The sequence below is a fragment of the Cervus elaphus genome, chromosome 28, assembly GCF_910594005.1.
Source record: "Cervus elaphus chromosome 28, mCerEla1.1, whole genome shotgun sequence".
Taxonomy (NCBI): domain Eukaryota; kingdom Metazoa; phylum Chordata; class Mammalia; order Artiodactyla; family Cervidae; genus Cervus; species Cervus elaphus.
Window position 1 is genome coordinate 28,814,222 of NC_057842.1, and position 15,634 is coordinate 28,829,855.

General features: G+C 39.9%; 1 protein-coding gene across 4 annotated transcripts in view; it reads right to left on the bottom strand.

Moving 5' to 3' along the window:
- Positions 1–15,634, bottom strand: part of TPD52L1 (TPD52 like 1) — a 90,910-nt gene that overhangs the window by 20,128 nt on the left and 55,148 nt on the right. For all 4 annotated transcript variants that reach the window (XM_043890459.1, XM_043890462.1, XM_043890461.1 and 1 more), the window contains exons 2-3: positions 12,689–12,804; positions 4,385–4,533 (exon numbers count right to left, since the gene is read on the bottom strand). In XM_043890459.1, the coding sequence (XP_043746394.1) occupies positions 4,385–4,533; positions 12,689–12,804 (265 nt within the window). The remainder of the gene's footprint in view (positions 1–4,384; positions 4,534–12,688; positions 12,805–15,634) is intronic.

Consider the following 15,634-nt stretch of genomic DNA (forward strand, 5'->3'; position numbering starts at 1 on the left):
TTCTGAACCTAATGGTGCCACAATAATTCCTCATAAAAAGATATAATCTTTACTGACCACATGGGCTGGAAGTCTTAGAAGCACAAAATCAAAGAGTAAATAAATCATATACCAAGCTTCAATTTTCAAGCACTGTGCATTTTTTAAAAAGCTGAATGTTAGAGTTTTACTCTTTTCTATATAGGGTGAGTTTATTAAACTTCCAAAAAGATGGAATAGTTGAAATCCATTCCATGACCTTCTCCCCTTTGTAGACTACCATTTGGTCTATGATACAACTCAGAGGGGTTTATTGTTGGGGCAATTTTACGGGTTAGCAAAGGCCAAACATTCACTAAAATGAAGCTCTTCAGTTTGAATAGCCCACCATGACATCAGGTTTTCAAATTACTTTTCCTTCTATCTCCAGAAGAGATTCAATTTCACCTCCAGTGGTCTCCCCACCTCTTCACCCCAAGGCCACCCACCTCCTCTGTGCCTCCTTAAAGCCTAAAAACATTATAAAGCTTCCGAGAAGAGAAAAGAAGAGGGTAGGTGGACTTTTTGTGTGTGTTCTTAGAGTCTCTGAAATCAAGGCACCCCAAAAACAACAGCAACATCAAGCCCTGGGACACAGATGACCTCTTGACCTAATACCATATGGTTATCTTTCTATAAAGGAGATAATTTTAATCTGCTGTGTAGTTATTCCTATTCATCTGGTTTCATTCCAATTTGAATCCTACCACAAACTAAAATATGCAAAATCTTTCATTAACATATCAGAGGTTTTCTTTTCATTATAAATCAAACTAAATAGGTCATGACTGTTTAATCAGTATGCAAAATATTGCCTCTGGAATACCTGTAGTGCCTTGACAGCTAAAATTCTTTTTAATGCTTTGAAATCTAATTCTATCCAAGCTAACCCTACCCCAGTTCATCACTCCCTCACATCAAAATTTTCACCACATGATGCATAGATATTGTTCTAAAATCAGTATGATGTACATTAATAGCAGGAATTTAAATATTCAGGGGAGAGAAAAAAAGGAAAGATGGGTGAATGGAAAAAATAATGAATCTTACACACATATCCATCACCCATAGTTAATCCCAGTTAACATACTGGTTTCCTTTCAGTCTTTTTTCTACATATATATATTTTATAAGTGAGATGGGTTTTCATTGAATATTATGTTAGCTAGCATTTTTCCATGTAACTAATTTTTTTTGAAAAGTAGCATTTTAATGGATGCAAATTATTTAATAAACAATAATTTATTTCACCATTAAAAATATTCAGGGGAAAAATAGATTCTATGATCACACCCTACCCCCTGTCCCAACATAGGACTTTTCCCTTCCCTCAGCAGTCAAGAAAAAAGGGTGGGACAGAATGATCTGAAATTATGTTGCTGATAGACTCAGGCCTCCCTCTTAAAAAAAGAGATTTATTCTTCTTTACAAAGGAAAGTTCACATCATTCCTAAAGGTTAGTGAGACCATAATCATCTGTATTTATTAACTAATCTCTGAGGAAATCTATTCTAGTCCTATAGCTTTCAGTGCATCAATATGTGGATAACTCTCATGTCCATCTCTAGCCCTGACTTTTCCTCTGAGTTGCCCCCTTGGGGCAACTTGTTGGTCTGTTGGGCATCTCAGACTAAACACAGCTCAAACAGAACTTTTTTCAACATTTTATTTTGTCTTGGTTGCCAAGGCATGTCCGAATCTTTGCGACGCTATGGACTAGTGCCCAGCAGGCACCTCTGTCCGTGGGATTTTCCAGGCAAGAATACTGGAGTGGGTTGCCATTCCCTTCTCCAGGGGATCTTCCTGACCCAGGGACTGAACCCAGGTCTCCTGCATTGCAGGCGGTTTCCTGCATTTCCGGCAGATTCTTTACTGACTGAGCCACCAGGGAAGCCCTTGTATTGGGGTGTAGCCGATTAACAATGTTGTGATGGTTTCAGGTAAACAATAAAGGGATTTAGCTGTATACATGTATCCATTCTCCCCCAAACTCCCCTCCCATCCAGGCTGCCACATAACATTGAGCAGAATTCCATGTGCTATACAGCAGATCCTTGTTGGTTATCCATTTAAAATATAGCAGTGGACCTATCCATCCCAAACTCCCCAGCTATCCCTGCTCCCCATTCTTCCCCCCTTCCCTGGCAACCATGGTTCCTGCTCTAAGTCTGTGAAGCCAAAACAGAATTCTTAGATCTCCCCACCAGACCTGCTTCCTTGAACAGCAAACATGTATACAAAGTGTCAGATGCTGTCTGCACTCATTGAATCCTCACTCCCTATGATAGGTACTCATATGATCTCATTTCATGGAAGCCCCTCTATGCTTGGGAGAAAAGTATCAGCTAAGAGAAAAACTGTTTCCCACTCAGATACTAGGAATGTAATATCTTTAAGTTCCAAAAGGTCATAAGAGGGAAGAAAATGCATAACACAAGGTCAAAAATTTCTTGATGGTGGAATCTGGGGTCAAAGATAGGAAGCCTCTATGGTTTCTCCATTAGGCCCCACTCCGCAACACACAAAAGGAAGAAAAATCACATTATGATGTGGGCACCTTCTTCCCTTTGGGACAAGACCACCTGGCAAGCAAGATATTTTAAATCATTAGAAAAGTACCACAATAGTTAATTATTTTGTGTAATTTTAAAAAGTAACCCCATAAAAGCAGGACTGTAGAATACTCAAAGTTATTCTGTACCTTGCCTAATATCAGACAAGAAGATAATAGCAAAGCTGAAAACATTTCTGCTGGTCTGAGAAAGAAAAACGTGCTTCTCCAGTGTTTCTCTTGTACTCTCACACTTACCAGCACACTCATGACATTTCTGACACCAGATGTGTTTGTGTGGAGGGGTTTCTCACATCAAGTGGTTCCACAACACCAGCTGAGTCTCCTACAATTTAATTCTGATGCTACCTGGAGATCACATCAGGTCCCAGAGGTTAAGGGCTAGGTCCCACAAGACTGCTCCCCACTCACCCCACTTCAGATGCGAATCACAAGTCCAGATTATCACCAGTGCTCCTGACCAAAGTGTTGGTCACTCAGTCATGTCCCACTCTTTGCGACCCCACAGACTATAGCCCGCCAGGCTCCTCTGTTCATGGAATTCTTCCAGGCAAGAATACTGGACTGGGTTGCCATGCCCTTCTCCAGGGGATCTTCCCGACCCAGGAATTGAATCTGGGTCTTCCACACGGCAGGTAGGTGGTCTGAGCCAGCAGGGAAGTCCAAGGGGCTCTAAATCAGAGGTTCCCACAACCTCCTCCCCAAGTTCAATTAATTTGCTAGAGTGGCTCACAGAACTTAAGAAAGCAGATTACTTGCTAGGTTATACCGATTTATTATAAAAATTATATGATAAAAGATACAGATGAACAGCCCAATGAAAGAGGCATGTGGGGATGGGAACCCATCCCCATGTTCCCATGGGAACACATGCTTTCCATGCTCTCTCCTGGGACACCACCTGCCTGGCACTTCCACAGGTTCAGCAACCCCAAAGCTCTCCAAATGCCATATTTTTGAGATTTTTATGGAGTTTCATCATAGGCATGATAGACCATTTCCAGGTCCTTTTCCCTCCATAGAGAATGGGGGCATGGGACTGACAGCTTCTAATTATGGCTTGGTCTTTCTGGTGACCGGCTCGCCTCCAGGAGTCCAACAAGAGTCACCTCATCAGAACCAAGGATACGGCTGTCACCCTGGAAATCCCAAGGGATTTAGGAGCTCTATGTCAGGAACGGGGTCAAAGTGCAAACATGAGAACAAAAGATGCTCCTAGTGCTCTCATCACTTAAGAAATTATATGAATTTGGGGAGCTTTGTGCCAGGAACTGGAGGCAGAGACCAATATATACTTACACATTCTATAGAGTAACAGGGATAAAAAGCACATTCCCAAAATATGAAATATACAGTTTTTTCTCTTTACGTTAATGGTCAACAAGTTTTTAAAACTGTCAATCATTTTTGATAGAAATTCAAAATATGTAATGAGTGCCAAGTATTCAAAGAATTTAGAATTTTATGGAAAAACATAAGCCTAAAGTATATATTTAACAAATGTTAAAATACATATATATATTGAAGAGAAAGAATTTAAAACTGTACAACCCTATAAAAGTAGTCTGAGTGAAAACAGAGCTTTGGTGAACAAAGTTTTATTTCATGAAGCTACTTTGTAGAGCCTGTATCATGCAACATATTAAAGACCATCCATATTTCTATATATTTTACTTCTAGAGAAAATATTTTCCCTGGACACCAGTACAAAATAAGCCTTGAAGGAAAAAAAAATATAGAAGAGGCAAGACAGCAGGCTGAGTGATTTCTTTTTAAGAAAAAAAATATACTTACGCAGTAGTTGTCTGCACGTCATGCCAGCTTCTGCTAAAGTTCTGTTTTAATTCATTCATCAGGTTCATGCCGAGTTTTTGTTTTATCTCCACAAGATGCCTTTCTTTTGCTGATAAAACTTGTCGTAAGGTTGTAATTTCGTCTTCCAGCTACAAGCGGGAAGGAAAATGATGGGGGAAAACGTCAGACCAGGTGAAACATACACGGGCAGACGCTCTCAGTGATCCAAAGCACCCTGGGCACCCTCTTGTTCACACAGCCCCATGCAAGGCCTTAGCAAACACATCCTGTAGAGAAGTCTAATATTTTCAATGAAAGAACATTTTTTAGTTTGAATGATTCTAAACGTAAACACTACTCCTTGTAAAAAATTCACTCATACAGCAAAATACAAAGGCAATAAAAACCATGTGTAATCTACTAGGAAATAGACACTGCTTAGAGTTTTTGGTTTTCAATCATCCAAATGTTTTTCTAAAATTATACATAGATATAATTTCTGAACAGGAAATTGATTTTGTAGTCTATACCTAATAACTTCTTTTCAAGTGCCATTAGTCAGTGTTATTTTTTTTTTGCCATCCACACCTAAGCATACATTGAGGTTTTGCCAAGCTGGCACTTTAACACTTACTTTTTTTTAAAAAATGGAGCATCTAAGTCTCATTTACATTCCAAGCGTCACTCTACTCCTGACCACAAACAGCATCACTAAAACCCTGTCAATCATCTTGCAAATGTGTTCCCTGGGTCACCAGAGACATAGCTGTTAGAAAAACATCTCAACAATGGCATCTACTTTTGCAAAAATAGTGTTGTAAACCCTTGTATTCACAAAAAATCACTCAAACAAAACAGGCAGAAATACTGAATCAACTACCTGAAATATTCTAGTAGAAAAGAACAATATCTTGGAGCTTTTAATGTCAGCAAAATGTCCTAGTAATCTAACATTATACATTTTGTTTACAGTTGTGAAACATTTTTGTATGTTCATGGAAATCTTTTTGAAGTCTTTCTAAAATGAATTCCACCTTCCCTAACATGTTATAATTAGTAGCATCCTATGTTTTTTTCTTTTTTGGCCCTGCCAAGTGCCATATAGGATCTTAGTTCTCCAACCACAGATCAAGCTCATACCCCTGGTGTTGGAAGCACAGAGTCTGGACCACTAGAGAAGTCTCCACACTGTCTCTTCTTGACAAGCAAGTGTCTTCAGTACGCAGATATATACTCATTACTCCAAAAGGAGTATATTCAGGGGCGACCAAGGGGGACTGTGTTTTTAGTCTCTCCATTAAATGAGAACACACTATCATTTTAAAATCCGATCCTTCTATCCTTTTGCTTTCATGTTATATTCCATATTTTCATTAGTCAATGTGCTCACCTGCATTTAGTCTGCTGCCTAAGATTTCTCAAGGTTGTATCTCTAGCTCTCTTACCATAGAAAATACTTGGACTTCAGGCCAGCTTTTTATTCAGTATAGAAAGATTTTTTTCTTCTTTCTTTTGAATAAATAATATGTTTGAGTGACTGAAATGACTGGGAATCTGGTTTTGTAGATACATTAGGTATTACTGCTTTTTCCAATGTGTAACAAGAGTAATGAGAATTTTTTAACTTGCAGAGAAAAATTAAAGATGTAGAGAAGAAGAGAGAGGTTTAAACATCTTGGTATTCTCATCCTTTTATCTATAGAACCTCAGAAATTTATTCAAAATTATAGGGGACAGTAGGATATTCATTAGTTTTGGGGAGTTGGGAAGAATGGGTAAAGGATTCATAAGATTTCTAATGAAATCCATGATCCCAAAAAAGTGATAGAAATATTGAAGTGGCCAATTAATCAAATATCATCCTAATATTAAATGTTAAATATTAAAATCCCACATCTAATCATTTAAAAATTGAAGCATATGTTAAAAGGTATTTGTAGAGAAAAGACTTCTAATGATGGAAACATGAACTCAGTTACTCTATGCAGACTAACGTCAGGTACCATAATGAAAGTCTCACTATTTCAAAAAAATGTAAGACACACTTCTTAATGCTTTCATTTATATATCAGTGATCTAAATATAATATATGCCAAAATAGCTATTAAGAAAATCCCAAAAGGTAAAATAAAAAGATAATTCTTAAATTGCATTACCATGCAAGACTGAGAATGGTCAATCTCATCTCTTTCTGCAGAGCAGAGTCCTGACACAGCAGAAAGTCCTTTAATCACAAATACTTTAAATGATGATCCTGGTGATATTCAATCCCTTATTGGACTAATGAGAATGTTTGACCTACTTACATCAGTGGTTCTCAATTTCAGTTTATATAAATGTCACTCAGAGAGCATATTTAAAATGCAGATTCCAGAAGGAGGCCCCTTTTAAGGCCCTGAGATTCTGATGTCTCAAATTTGGTAAGGCCTGTCTATATATATTATTTAACAAGCACCCCCAGATACTCTGATGCAGGTAGTATAGAAAGTCTACATTGTAAGTATCCCTGTAAGCCATATCAAATTCATTTTGGAATGAGCTGGAGTGCAGGTAAATCATTAATTAAAGTATTTAAGATATCCTTTCCCCATTAGTTTTAAATTAATCATGTCTTCATTAGAAACTAATAGTCTGGTTCTTTGGTTTCTTGATCCCCCTAGGAGATCTCCTTGTAGGATAAATATTTATGTACAAGATTAGATATTTAAACTTGGTTATTTAAATATGAATGAATAGGAATTTAAGTGTTGGAGAGGATGTGGAGAAGTTGAAACCCTTGTACATTGCTGGTGGAAATAAAAATGGTTCAGCCACTATGGAAAATAGCCCAGCAGTTTCTCAAAAAGTTAAAGGTGGAATTACCATATGACCCAGCATTCCTATTTCTACTACATTCCCCAAAGAATTGAGAACAGGTACTCAAATAAATACATGCATATACATGTTCATAACAGAACTATTCCCAATAGCCAAAAGATGAAAACAACCCAAATATTCATCAAAGGATGAATGGATAAATAAATTGTAGTATATACATAAAATGGAATATTATTTAGTCACAAAAATAGATGAAGTACTGATATAAGCTACAACACACATGAACCTCAAAAACATTTGGCTAAATGAAAGGAATCAGACACAGAAGGTCACATATTATGATTCCATTTATATGAAATACCCAGAATAGCTGAATCCAGAGACAGAATGCTGGCTCATGGCTACAGAAAAGAAGGGTAAATGGGAAGCTGTTGCTTAGCAGGTAAGGGATTCCTTTCTGAGATGATGAAAATGTTCTGGAACTGGACAGAAGTGGTGTTATACAACATTATAAGAGCACTAAATGCCATTGAATGATTCAATTTAAAATAGTTAATTTTATATCAATTTATTACAATAAAAATGCAAAAATACAAATGAACTAATGAGTTAGCTTCAAAATAAAATTTATGTTAGAAGACTGAAGATTTACTTTTCTATTTATTCTGCTATATTACATGAAATATGTCGCAAATACAGAGAAAGAAATAGCTTTCTAAACTATTAATTATCAGTATGATGTTTAGGAGTAAGAGCCTTTGGTCTCTTGTTCATTCTGCTTTGAGTCATGCTTCTTCTCCTGCCCTGGCCAAGAGTAAGGAAGAATTAAAATTAAAATACAGATAATACCCGGGAGAGTATGACAGGCCATGGGTTACCAAGACATTTGGTCAAACATTATTCTGGCTGTGTCTTTGAGGGTGATCATGCATGCGATTAACATTTAAACTGATAGACTGAGTAAAGCAGAGTGCTCTCCCAAAGTTGGTGGGCCTCACCCAATCAGTTGATGACTTAAATAAAACGGCTAACCCTCCCTTGAGTAAAAGGGAATTCTATCTGCCTGACTGTTTTTGATCTGGGACATTGTTTTGTCTTGTTGTTGTTTGACTTTTTTGTTTTTTCTTGCCTTCAGCTTCAAACTAAAACATCGGCTCTTCCCAGACCTTTAGACAACCACACCATTGACTCCCCTGGGTGTCCAGCTTGCTGACTGTAGATCTTGGGAGCTGCCAGCCCCCAGAATCACATTAGCTGATTCCTTAGAATAAATCTCTTTCTGTATACATCCTATTGGTTCTAATTCTCTGGAGAATCCTGATTAACACAGAGGGGTGCTACAATAAGACACTATTGGTTATGAAGGCTTTAGTTGCTCACCAGTTCAGTCCAGAAAGAAATAAAGTCTTGAAGGAAAAAAACTGGGAGAGGAAGGAAGAGCCCAGGACACTTACCTGTCAGCCTGAGACAGGTGGCCTGAGGGCACTGTGTGCTTTCCTTGGGAAACCACACGCCAAGATGGAACAGCCCAAAGAGGCTTGTCAACTTAGTAATGCTGTCTGGTAATTTTCCTACTCCTATTAATGCCTATTTTTCTTGAGTCATTTTATCTAGGAGACGTTGGCAGTACTTGATTATTATATAATCATAAATTTACAGTTATCATGCCAACACTTCATCCTTTTCAAAAACCAAGCCACATTATAGAATATTGAGCATCAAATGCAGCTTAGCGAAATGAAAGTGGGAGTGGGATGTCAGTAGCACTGAACTAATGAGCAAGTTTATTTAAAAAGAGAGTTGGAAAAAAAAATCCCACAGAATAGATGTGTAAAGACCTCAGAAAAGATGTTAGGAGCAGCTGGTAAGAGGATTAATGAGAACAAACACTTAAAACAAATAGCATTTCTTTATATATGGACACGATTTGTTTTTAAAAAAAAAACCCATATTCTACTTCTGGAATTTACAAATACACATATTTGTTGGTGCTATGAGTCAAGTTCACTAGAAATCTTAATTGCGCACCTTCTGTGTATACACAAACCTCTGCATCAGGTCAGAAGTGATGTTGGTGTTGCATTGAAGGAACTTTTTTCTTTTTTTAGAGCTCGGCTTTTTATTGAATGTGTTACTAAAGAGGTTTAGTGAAAAAAGACCAGAGCCCACATCATCATCAGACTCTTCAGATTCTACTGTCTTTGCTTCTACTTTCTTCTCAGCTGGGGCAGCAGTGGTGGCTAGGGCAGGTCCGCCAGCCCCAGAGGAGGCTCCCAATGTTGACGCTGGCCAACGCCTTTGCAAACAAGCCTGGCCAGAGAGGCTCAACATTTACACCAGCTGCTTTTTTTTTTCTTTTAATTAATTAATTTATTTTAATTGGAGGCTAATTACTTTACAATATTGTAGTGGTTTTTGCCATACATTGACATGAATCAGCGAACACATGTACACCAGCTGCTTTAATGAGGGCATTGATCTTATCCTCCAGACCGTCACCTCATTGTCGTGCAGAATGAGGGCCGAGTGGATGCAGGCAAGCTCCAAGGAGGAGGCCAGAGTGCAGGCGAGTTAGTTAGGAGGGGGCTGCCAGGCACAGTGCTAGTTGCCGGATGAAATTGGCCTTAGCCTCCTCAGAAGGACCAAGCACCTAGCAGCAGCAGAGGAAAGCTGAAGGAACTTTTAAAAACACGCGTATTGCATGACCACAATAACAAACTCAGGACTGAACAGATTCCTCTTTTAAAATGCAGACTTCTGTCTAAGGCGTAGTAGCCTCTTGGACAGTATTTGCTTATGTCTCTCTCCTCAAGGACAGGTCTTCCTGCATCCAGCACTTGGTAAGCAGAACAATATGCTGGTTGTGTGAGTGAATGCACTTACAGATTCACCCTGAGGTCTCAAGGCGTCCTCCTGGGAATATGGACTACAAAACAGCGTAAGGTAAAAGCAGAGCAGGGTGGATCCAGCACAGCTAGCAGACAGTAGGAGAATCCGAGGGAGGGGAGTGTACCGAACAGGAGACTGGGCGCCCGGCACACCCTGCAACCCCTTTAAGCAAAGCAGTCAGACATAAGACGTCCTCCTACACAAAGCTCTTGCCTTGGATCATGGCCACAACTGATTGCCTGACTCAAAAGCAATGTAACAGGCTGATCTGTGAGGGGTCCACCCACGTGGCTAACAGACCCAGTGGGATCTTCCCTCAAACAGAGAGGAGCTGCTTGTGAACAGGGGTCCTGGAAGAATATCTGTGGAGAATGAGGTAGATAAGCTGAGCTACTTACAAGACGTCTCAGTTCTTCATAGGGCCAGCCGTGGGACCACTGAGATGTCCTTGATACAATTAAACCCTAGCATCCGAGGTCCTCTGAATGCACGTGTGGTCTGAAAGAACCTAATCTGTGCATGTGTGTGTGAAGAGCAGGCACTGTATAAGGGCAGAGAAAGCGGGTTTAAGGAAAGAGTGAGCATAAAGCATTGGTGGCCTGAGGTGGAGGGAGAAGTGGGAATGTGAAAAGGAAAAACAACAGATAACTTCTTTTGCTTTTTGCTGCGCATGAGGCAAAGAGCTGTGCCCAGTGTCCCCAGAAGTCACACTGCCGCCTCAAGCAAGATGCAATGCTTCTTCATCCCGGAGGAATCCAGAAATGAGAGACAGGAGGCATGGCGGCTAATGCATCCTAAGGGATGAAAACATCCATCCTGAACAAACATGAACAAGTAACAGGGAGTCTGATGTTACCTTCAGAAGTCAGGCTCAAAAAGTCTTAGGAGTGAGACACACTGGAAGATCGTTAATGTGGTCAAATGAGACAAAAATGTGTGAAAACATTGTTTTTTTATATTCATGGGGGCAAGAGAGAACCATTGAGAACCAAGGCTTACTGTGTCTCGATTATCAAAGGAATACACGATCATTGTTGAAAAGTTAGAAAATACAGAATGCAGGCACACAAAAACATAGATATGTATATCTATCCATCTATCTATCTACCTATCTATCTACCAGTAATTGCCGAATGAAAAATCAAGTCATTTTATAAAACTTGGTCTGTTACAGAGGTTGTGTATGAACTTAAACTTGGACGGTAGCAGTGAAGGAGTTAAATTTTAGCTTAGAGTCAGTTAGCTAACACCAGTCTGTAGAATATAACTCTTGGACAGCAAAACTGACACAAACAAGTCATGATCCAGGATTCTAGGCCTTAAGAAAAAGTGGAGCTAGGACGTTCTCTGTCAAGCCTGACTGGTCCATGAACTCTGACAGGTGTGGCCAATCTGAAGTCAACAAGGTGGTTATGGATCAGTGGCCACAGACAGACCCAGCTAAAGAAGTAGGTCATTCGATCTGAGGCACTGTCCATACTAAAATAATCTTTGCTGCACTAGAAGAACAAGCTGCTCTTTTATTTGAGCATGAAGTTATTTTAGGGTGTGTCTTGTGAAAGCACCTGAAATGTCTTCAGTGTTATTAAGAGCTATCATGAACACTCACCAACAGAACCTTAGAGCTTGGAGAGTCTGGGATGAATGAAGTGGGGTGAGGGTAAGGTGAAGCTTAATTTAAAGCAGGAGAAGAGGCCCAAGCAGGAAGGCGGAGCCCTGCTTCCCTCTGGACCAGGGACTTCGTGTCCTCTGAGCCAGATATTCAAAATGCGGAGGAAGACTGGCCCCTTCCCTTTTGCCCTATTGCTACTTCTACTTAAGAAGCTCCCCTTCTTCTGTGCTTTCCTCCTACAATGTAAACGCTCCTTAGCAAAGTGTTGAGGGGCTAGTGGGTGCTACAGACAAATGGCTTGAACTAAGAGTTGTCGTCGCGACAAGCCAGGCTACCTCCCCGAAATTAGGACCAGATGCTCGGAGCAACTACACAAGATCTAACGAAGCCTAAAGTCATCACAGTTCCCTCTCCACCCCCAGAGCTTTATTCTTCTGAAAAAGAGCACATCAATTTAATAAAGTCAGTTGCTTCCATGACTGATTTGTCATTATAAAAATAAATCATTTCCAAGTAGTTGTTGAGCTAAGCTGCTGACCAAAAACAATAACTGCTCTTAAAAGGTAGCTGGCACCTAAACTGAGGTCTTGAAGGAATTCCATCAGGTTTAAGCATTGTGATACTAAATATGAGGTGCATGTTTACAACTATTTATTGTTGCTTGAGCATCATGACCGTTTGTTTTCCTATGGTCATCAATGGGTAATGGATCATTAGCATTAAAAAATACCATAGAAAAATGAATCACCTTACAATTCATCACCTAGTCAATTTTATTAAATGAAAGACAACATAACTATAATATGGACCTTTTATTGGACCATATAAATGTTCCAATATATTTGTCCATATAAACAGACCTCCATTTCATAAGACCTTAAGGAAAAACTCAAACAAACTTTTTGGCCAACCCAACATCAGACTAACAAGAATTCGGAGAATCCGGAGATACGCATAGCAGCAAGAAGATCACTAAGCATACATACCTGAACTAGTTCTGCCTTTAACTCTTCTTTTTCTTCCTCGGAGAGCATGCTAGGGGAGTCAGCACTGGCTATTGCGTCTTCATCTCTTCCTTGCAGTGGTTCAGTCTCCAGCAAACCTTTAGGCAAGATTGGTAAAATATACTGTCATTTAAAGAATGGATTTAGCCAAATTCTAGTTCCACAGTCTGAAGGACTAGATACTCTGATCGACTCTCTCTCTGAAAAACAACTAAAAATTCCAGAAGAAAATCATTCTAAATGTGTAATGAGCTGCCAAGAAAGTGAAGAATACTAAGAATCCCCCAAAGTTGCCACTGAGATGAATCCCAGCCTCGGTTTTCACTGTCCCGTGGGATGCAGAGGACTGAGGACAAAGCCCAGGATTCAGGGATAGGATTTTATGAAGAGACCCCCTCCATAAATCTACCTCCCCACAGGGCTACACTCTGAGAGTAAGGTGAACTGGAAATAAATACCCTTTCTCCCCACAGGAGAGAAAGGCAGATCACCTGCCTTGACCCTCAGCACAGAATGGACAGACCAATAAAGCCTCCCCCGAGAATTCACGACATCCTGAGGTGGTCCAAAAAAACCTTGAGATCAGTTCAGTTCAGTTCAGTCCTCAGATGTGTCCAACTCTTTGCGACCCCGTGGACTTCAGCACGCCAGGCTCCCCTGTCCATCACCAACTCCCGGAGCTTACTCAAACTCATGTCTATCGAGTCGGAGACGCCATCCAACCATCTCACCTTCTGTCGTCCCCTTCTTCTGCCTTCAATCTTTCCCAGCATCAGGGTCTTTTCCAATGAGGCAGTTCTTCCCATCAGGTGGCCAAAGTACTGGAGTTTCAGCTTCAACATCATTCCTTCCAATGAACACCCAAGACTGATCTCCTTTAGGATGGACTGGTTGGATCTCCTTGCAGTCCAAGGGACTCTCAAGAGTCTTCTCCAACACCACAGTTCAAAAACATCAATTCTTCAGTGCTCAGCTTTCTTTATAGTCCAACTCTCACATCCATACATGACTACTGGGAAAACCATTGACTAGATGGACCTTTGTTGGCAAAGTAATGTGTCTGCTTTTTAATATGCTGTCTAAGTTGGTCAAAGCTTTTCTTCCAAGGAGCAAGCATCTTTTAATTTCTCGACTGTAGTCACTTTCTGCAATGATTTTGGAGCCCAAAGAAATAAAGTCTCTCACTGTTTTCATTGTTTCCCCGTCTATTTGCCATGAAGTGATGGGACCGGATGCCATAATCTTAGTTTTCTGAATGTTGAGTTTTAAGCCAACTTTTCACTCTCCTCTTTCAATTTCATTAACAGGCTCTTTAGTTCTTCTTCACTTTCTGCCATAAGGGTGATGTCATCTGCATATCTGAGGTTATTGATATTTCTCCTAGCAATCTTGATTCCAGCTTGTGCTTTATCCAGCCTGGCATTTCACAGGATGTACTCTGCATATAAGTTAAATAAGTAGAGTGACAATATACAGCCTTGACATACTCCTTTCCCAATTTGAAACCAGTCTGTTGTTCCATGTCTTGTTCTAACTGTTGCTTCTTGATCTGCATACAGATTTCTCAGGAGGCAGGTCAGGTGGTCTGGTATTCCCATCTCTTTCAGAATTTTGCACAGTTTATTGTGATTCACACAGTCAAAGACTTTGGAGTAGTCAATAAAGGAGAAGTAGATGTTTTACTGGAACTCTCCTGCTTTTTCAATGATCTGACAGATGTTGGCAATTTGATCTCTGGTTCCTCTGCCTTTTCTAAATCCAGTTGGAACATCTGGACATTCACGGTTCATGTACTGTTGAAGCCTGGCTCAGAGAATTTTGAGCATTACTTTGCTAGCATGTGAGATGAGTGCAATTGTGCAGTTGTTTGAACATTCTTTGGCATTGTTTTTCTTTGGGATTGGAATGAAAACTGATCTTTTCCAGTCCTGTGGCCACTGCTGAGTTTTTCAGATTTGCTGGCATATTGAGTGCAGCACTTTAACAGCATCATCTTTTAGGATTTGAAATAGCTCAACTGGAATTTCATCACCTCCATAGGAAGCATCACTACAAAAACCTTGAGATAAGAGGTATTAAATAAAACTCTTTTCCACTTTGGTAATGGAAATATACATGTATGGAGCCTAGAACAGCTGCAGCAGTGAGGAAACATCATGACCACGCAGACTTTTGGTAAGGGCTGTGGGAAGTGCCTGGGTTCTTGGTGACGCCCTTGTGCCACAGATTGTCAAGGGACTTCTGACTTGTCATGTGAGAAGAATGCCTTATTAGCAAAAAATTAAAGAGGTTCCCTATGGAGTTCGTCAGCATCTGGTCAACACACGTGCATTGTTCTCTGGGTGCGTAGGACGCAGGCACACACATATAGGGAAGCTTTATTTAGGACATGAATTTCGACAGTGCTGGCATTTATATATCTCTGGATAAAGGGAGGTCATACAATAAATTCTACTGGAACAACTTGTTACCTATATTAAAAAAATAAAATGGGACACCTTCACACCATTCACCAATATTTAATTATAGATATTTGAGAAGACAACAGGGGACTTCATATTTTCGATGGACATGAGTTTGAGTAAACTCCGGGAGTCGGTGATGGACAGGGAGGCCTGGCATGCTGCGATTCATGGGGTCGCAAAGAGTCAGACACAACTGAGTGACTGAACTGAACTGAACTAAGAAAGGATTTCTTAAGATACACAAAACAGGGAAAATCATGAAAGAAAGGAGGGATAAGATTAAGAATGAGGTATCACCTCACACCTGTCAGAATGGCTATTGTCAAAAAGACCACAAATAACAAATGCTGATGAGGAGAAAAGGGAATCTTTGTGCACTGTTAGTGGGAATGTAAATTGGTGCAGCCAACATGGAAAGCCAGTATGGAGGTTCTTCAAAAAACCAAAAATAGAACTTACTGTA